The sequence below is a fragment of the Leptonychotes weddellii genome, chromosome 2 (assembly GCF_054177405.1).
Source record: "Leptonychotes weddellii isolate Sample4059 chromosome 2, ASM5417740v2, whole genome shotgun sequence".
Taxonomy (NCBI): Eukaryota; Metazoa; Chordata; class Mammalia; order Carnivora; family Phocidae; genus Leptonychotes; species Leptonychotes weddellii.
Genome location: NC_138370.1, coordinates 174,279,008 through 174,285,667, shown reverse-complemented (window position 1 = coordinate 174,285,667; position 6,660 = coordinate 174,279,008). Strand labels below are relative to the sequence as shown.

At 59.5% G+C, this 6,660-nt stretch overlaps 1 protein-coding gene across 1 annotated transcript in view; it reads right to left on the bottom strand.

The window, feature by feature from the left end:
* Window positions 1-6,372: 6,372 nt before the first annotated feature.
* The window catches only part of WFS1 (wolframin ER transmembrane glycoprotein), a 29,948-nt gene continuing 29,660 nt past the window's right edge, over window positions 6,373-6,660 (bottom strand). Inside the window, exon 9 of the mRNA XM_081813179.1 lies at window positions 6,373-6,436. Coding sequence (XP_081669305.1) covers window positions 6,373-6,436 — 64 coding nt within the window. The remainder of the gene's footprint in view (window positions 6,437-6,660) is intronic.

Below are 6,660 nucleotides of genomic sequence, written 5' to 3'. Positions count from 1 at the left end.
AAGAGAAGTCTAATCATGCAAAATGGGTATGAACGTTTGGAGCAGTGAATTATCCATTTAATTCATCTGCAAAGCCTATGAGAGGTGCTGATGACCATCTTGTTCATGAACGTGCCAAGTAAGAGCTAACTTCACCTTGGAAGGATCATCTTTTTTCTTTTGGCAAATCTACTTAATCATTCGCCCGACGGAGGGCTTCTGAGCACCCACCCGTGTGAGCAGCACGGCTACTCCGTGGCTCCGAGCTGGGACACTGGAGCCCAGCGCTGGGACTCACATCCTGGCTTTGGTGGATCCTTGGGGATGTTATCCCCACCCCCCACCTCCGTGCTTCTCAGTTTTCTCACCTGCAAAGCATGGAGAATGACAGTATCTAGCTCGGGGAGGTGGTGTGGGTTAAACAAGAGAATCTTCACGTAAGTGGTCAGCCCACAGCCGAGCTCCCGGGGAGCCTGTTAATGACATCATCGCTGGTCCCTCCCACTGTGACCCCACCTTCAGCGCAGCCCTGCGGAACGCTGCATCACGGCCCCCACCATCCTTGGGGACACCGGGGACAGCCGGCGTCCGTGCTGAGCATGAGGAGGGAGCACGGGGGTTAGCTGCAGCCCAGATCCGCAGGCTGACCAAGGCTGGCTGGTCTCGTCTAGGGTTCGAGGGTCTCCGCAGGACCCCTGGCGCTGCTGGCCCGAATCGGGATTCCCGGCAGCCGTGCGGGGTGGGAGCATGGTGGACGTCTGCCACTTACAGCCCCAGCAGCCTCTTTCCCTCTGGGCTCTGCCCTGGCCAGGGAAATCCCTGCCCCCCTGGTCCCGGGGTTGCCGTGTGGCTCCTGTCAAGAGCCAGGAGAAGAACGGCCTGCGAGGCCCAGCTGAGCCCTGTGACTGCGGAGTGCCTAGTGTGGTGGCTTCACTCCGCAAGGCTGGCAAGAGAGAGCAGGCGCAGAACGCGCCTCTGTCCTTAAGGCCACCGTCTAGAAGTTGCCCGGGTTCCCTCCGATCACTCCCGCTGGCCGGAAATGCACCGGGCCAGGGAGGCTGGAAAAACGCGGTACTTGCCGCGGGCTCGGCTCCAAGTTGGGTGCTACTGCTGTAGGAGGGCACCTGGGGGGACATCGCGGTTGTGTCTGCAGAAAGCCGGGCTGGTGCGCCTGCCCCCCAGCGCTCGTGCCCAGACAACTCCCAGAGAAGCCGGAGTCAGCCAGAAGCCGCCAAACGATCCTGGCGGAGAGAGGATGGCCGCGGCCACTCGGTGTGATTGTCGCCAGCTCCCGGGGGCCTGCTTCCGGACGGTGGCATCAGTGCCCAACTGCTGGCTCTCCCACAGGTTAACGACCCACTCAGGGCAAACAACGCCGCTTTCTGAAGGTGCCGACAGTGAACCGGGGAGGAGTGGGGGCAGGGGCCGCAGGACCAGGGCCCTGGGTGGGAACCTCAGCCTGAGGGCAGGCGCAGGTGAGGCCACAGGAGGACGAGCGGGGTCCTGACATGCGGACTGGCTCCAGCTGGAGAGCCTCTGCGTGGCTGACTTGGTGGGGTGGGGCAGGGAGTTTTGGTAAAAGGAAGAAAACCCCTCACTTCCAAGGGTGAGAAGCAGAGCAGGAGGCACCTGGGGGTGGGGTCTCGGGAGCATGGGACTCCTGACACTCCCAACCATGCTGTACTCACGGGGAGTGTGGAGCTCCCTGACTCCTGGGCAGGGGCAGTGCGTTCCGGGACCCTACAGCCGGCCCACATCTGATGCCTGTCGCTCCCTCTTGGGTGGGCCCGTCACCATCAAAGAGCCTGGGCCTGGGGCACCTGCTCGGCTCAGGCGGTTAAGCGTCCATTTCTACTCAGGTCATGATCTCAGGGTCCTGAGATGGAGCCCGCATCAGGCTTGGCGCTCAGTGAGGAGTCTGCTTGTCCCTCTCCCTCCCCCTCTGCGCCTCCCCACCATGCTCTCTCTTCCACTGGAGGAAAAAAAAAAAAAACAACCAAAAGCCTGGGCCTGTTTTCATCAGCAAGCCAGGGGGAACGAGTGCTGGGACAGGCAGCTTGCGGGACAGGCCCCGCAGGGACAGAATGGAGGAGGCAGCCGGGAGGCGAAAAGGACAAGCGAGAGGAGTCCTCAGGTGCTGGGTTCAAGGAGACACAGAGAGATCGGGACGGCAGCCGAGGCCCAAGGAGCGTCCCCGGGTCGGGGAGTCAGAAGAAAGACCACCAGGTTCCAGTGGCAGGCGGGTGGCCAGCAATGCTGAGCCGTGGGGCCGGGGGTGAGGCCACACCGGTCAGTAGAGACGCCGAGGTCGGGGAGGCAGAATGTGGACGGCGGGGCTCCCCCCGGGACTGTGCTGTGCCGCCCGAGGATTCGGGGTGCTGACAGGCGCTTCTGCCTCCAAGCCGGGTAAGAAGGAGAGTGGAGAAGGAAGAGAGAGTGGACCGGGAAAGAGCCCCAGGGTCCTGGGAGGAGGGACGCCCACGCCAGCCCCCGCTGCCCACGGCCTGTCACACAAGGGCAAGTCTGTCCCTGCCGTTCGGGGCGCCCGCCTCTGTCAGCTCGACACTCTGAAGAGACCTCATGGTTCTTTGTGCCACCCAAGTGGGTCTTCCGTGAGCAGCTTCCCGGTGCCATATTGTTCCCCAGAAGCATGACCAGACGCTTCCCCCCCGACCCCAGTGCAGACCCTCCCTGATGCTCCCTGGACGGTGGGCCCAGCGGGGGCTTAGATACGGTGTTGACTGACAGCCGGCTGCCCCTGGTTCTTTCCTGCCGGCCCAAGGGACAGCCCCTCTGGGCGGTGTTGTGGAGAGAGAATTTAAGCCCCAGCACAGTGTGATTTCTTCGTGGCCCCGGGAGAAAGAGTGGGACCTGGTTCCCATCCCAGCTCTGCTCCCTCCTAGCCACGTGATGTCGGGCAAGTCCTGCCCCATGACGCTGAACGGTGCTCATACGTGAAATAGCGTGTGTGTGTGGGGGGGGGTTTATGTGGGACCTCTGTGTGTAGTCCAAGTGAGTTCATGTGAACGACGTGCCAGACCCACAGCCCAGCTCTGAAACTGGTTTCGGGGCACCCTTGGCCCCCAGCAGCGTGAGCTCAGCAAGTGCGTCCACGAGGCTGACACCCGGTCCTGTGCCGGGTGGCAGCAGCCTGGTTATCACCGGGAAAGCGGGACAGCCAGCACGTCGGGGAGCCCCCGGGGCCACGGGCGCCAAGGACAATCTGATGGTCATGGCTCCTTGGAAGTAGCCGGAAGAGCAAGTGTCCAGAACTGAACGGCTCACAGCCAGCCAGGTCGGATGAGAAGCAGGGGACAGCCTTTCAGGGTCTTACTGGGGCCTTGGCTTCGGAGCCAAGAGGGCCTCCCAGCTGCCCGAAGGACCCAGGCGCCCTTCCAAACTGGCCGCCGGACCTGCAGCTGTGTCCAGCAAGCCGTGGCCTCCTGGGCCACGCCCGACGCCTTCCAGTGGATGCCCCGAATGATGCGTAGTCCTCTGACCTCTCCAACTGCAGTCCCTCCCTTGCTTTCAGAATGGGGAGCACCCTGTCCTCCCAGAGCCTCCTGACCCTGATCCCACCCCAGGCTGGAGGGCTTCCCTCCCTGCTTCCTGTGTCTGAGGTTAGGGGGGCCCTTCTGATGGAATCAGGGCCACTGACATCCGGCCCACATGACTTTCCTGGGGGTGGGACCTGGGTTTGACTCAGACTGGGGAGCAACAGCATCTGCTCAGCATCACAGTGCAATAAATATTTGCTCGTGGGTGGCAACAAGTATATTCAAGACTCAGTTAAGTTAAATAAGGAATGTTTTAGGTATCGGCCAAGCTTTTCTGAATGTGCAGTCATGAGGAATTAAATCTGTAATGCAGGATGGAGGGCGGGACTGTGTTCTGGGGGGCCTGGGGGGTAAGCTGCGGGCAGGTCATCCTGACACCAGGCCCACTCAACCAGACCCAAACTAAACATGGTTATTTAAGTAAAGTTTAAGTTGTTTTTTTTTTTTTTTTAAGATTTTATTTATGATGGGGAGGGAGGAGGAGGGAGCAGGGAGAGGGACAAGCTGACCCTGTGCTGAGTGCCAAGCCCAACTCAGGGCTTGATCCCAAGACCCTGAGATCATGATGTGAGCTGAAACCAAGAGTTGGACCTTAACTGGCTGAGCCACCCTGGTGCCCCAAGTTTAAGTTTTTATTTTTATTTATTTATTTTTAAAGATTTTATTTGAGAGAGAGAGAGAGAGCACAAGCAAGGGGGAGGGGAAGAGGGAGAGGCAGGCTCCCCACTGAGCAGGGAGCCCCACATGGGGCTCGATCCCAGGACCCCGGGATCACGAACCGAGCTGAAGGCAGATGCTTAACTGACTGAGCCACCCCGGCCCCCCAAGTTTAAGTTCTTTTTTTTTTTTTTGGATTAAACTTTATTCACCCCCTCAATGATTTTTTTTTTTTTTTTAAAGATTTTATTTATTTATTTGACAGAGACAGAGCGAGAGAGGGAACACAAGCCGGGGCAGAGGGAGAGGGAGAAGCAAGCTTCCTGCTGAGCAGGGAGCCCGCCGCGGGGCTCGATCCCAGGACCCTGGAACCATGACCTGAGCCGAACGCAGACGCTTAACCACTGAGCCACCCAGGCACCCCCCAAGTTTGTTTTTAAAAAGCTAGAGGGGACCCTACAGGTGGTGCAGTGAGGGTCTAAAGGTGCAGGCCTGGAAAGCTTGAACCTGCCCGAGGTCAGACAGCTGGGAAGGCACAGGAGAGGTACTCCCACCTGCCATGGATGATGTTGCCCCTGAATTTACAATAACACCTTCTTCACTCTGTGGATTGGAGTTCTGTACATTTAGTTGAGAAAGGGTTTCATGGCTAAGTTCTGGAAACCACGGACATAGCCCAGACTGTCCGTTCTGCAGATCAGGGCACAGGCCTGGGGACGGGGACTGAACCGCTGCCGGCCACACAGGGGTTTGTGATGGAGGCAGGAGGTCTGGGGTCCAACTCCCAATCTGGGGTGATCTCCCTGAGACCATACCACCCCCTGCACTGAGCAGGCGGCTCTGCTGGGGGCCAAGTGGCATTGTGGCGGCCCAGGGGACAGATGTCGGTGCAGCCCTGGTCCCGCGGCTAGTGTGCAGTGTGAACCCGTCTCTGAATCTGTCTTCCCCTCCGTGTGTCAGAGTTGTCCCCGTACCTCCCCCCTCCGAGTGCAAGGATCACATGAGGTCACCGCGTTCGCCCCTCTCTGGACCATCAGTGGGGACTCTGGGAGGCAAGGACTCACTGTGAATGCATTTTGTGGCCTCGCAAATCTGGGATCAGAGAGGGGGATGGGCTGCCCTTTCACCTCCCCTCACCGCCCAGGGAAGGAACCCGGGAGCAAACCCCGCACAGAGGGATGCCGCCCTGCGAGCACCCCCAGCACGCGGGATTTCAGGCAGACCCCCGGATGATGCAGGAGGAGTTGACACGGGAGGGGTGCAGCTGCCACCCACCGTGGCCAAACACAGGCAGCCACCCCCGGAACGGTCAGTGCAAGGTCTCCAAACCACAGAAAGAATGTAGGAAGGACTCCAGGTTTCCTGACCTCTGCAAAGACACGGACCCACTGCTCACCGGGGGTCTGCCCCTGGGGAGGAGCGGGGTGGTGACTTTGTCCTCAACCTCAGGGAAGAAACAAAAGACCTGGGGGACTCAGACACAGGTCGCTGAGGGGGCATAAGTTTACGGAGGGACCAAGCTGCTCTAGCACCCCTAAATGGCTGAAGTTCTGATTGTCTTTCTGTGGCATTATCATTGTGCATCACAGGACACGGTTGCACAAACTTCTTGCCCACGGTGGCTGCTCCAAACCACGAATAACCACGTGTGTGCCATCTGATCCCTGACCTGAGTCTCCCAGATCCCTGGGACCACGGGGGCTCCTCCGCCCGTAAGACGTGATGCACAGCTGGGCAGCCGTGGGCAACACTGGGGAAGGGGCGCCAGGGTCCGCGCACTGACGGGGGACGGGGAGGGGAGGGGGGGTGGTCAGCTACTGAGAATGTCAGTTCTGCTCTTCGTAAGTCACTTTAGTGAGTTCACTGCAAGTACAGACAGCTGTTCACGAATGTACAAGAAAAGTTTAAATAAAGAAAAGCCAAAGAGATTTCATGAAATAGTTTTATTTTGGCTGTTTGAGGACCTTCACTTTCTGCTTCCCAGTACTGAACGTGGCCAAGCTTTTCTGGGCGCCACAAAGGGACACTCCTGAATCTTCCCAATTCCTGGTTCCGGTGGATGCAGCAAGACCCTCGTCAGCTCGCCCACACCCACCCGACAGGAGAGCCGCAAGGCGGGCCGTGGGACCCAGAGCCCCGCCCGAGCGCACTCTGCCCGGAGCCACCGCCCCCGCCAGCCTCAGCGCGCCGCCGGAATCCGCGGGAATCCGCCGGAATCGGGGCTGACGGGCTCCCGGGCCTGCCTCGGCCCCATATCGGCAAAAGGCGTCGAGGCTCAGCAGTGACCAAATAAATAAGAAATGCTCTCAGGGACTTCACATAGCGGCACACGTGATTCTTTAAAAACAAATCCAACACAAAGGGGAACGGGGGGCTTGGAAGTGGCGTCGGGGAGCGGCTCAGCCGTAAAGGGCTCTTCCGTAAAGGGCTCTTCGGGGCGGGGAAGCGCTCGCGCTCGGCGAGGTCG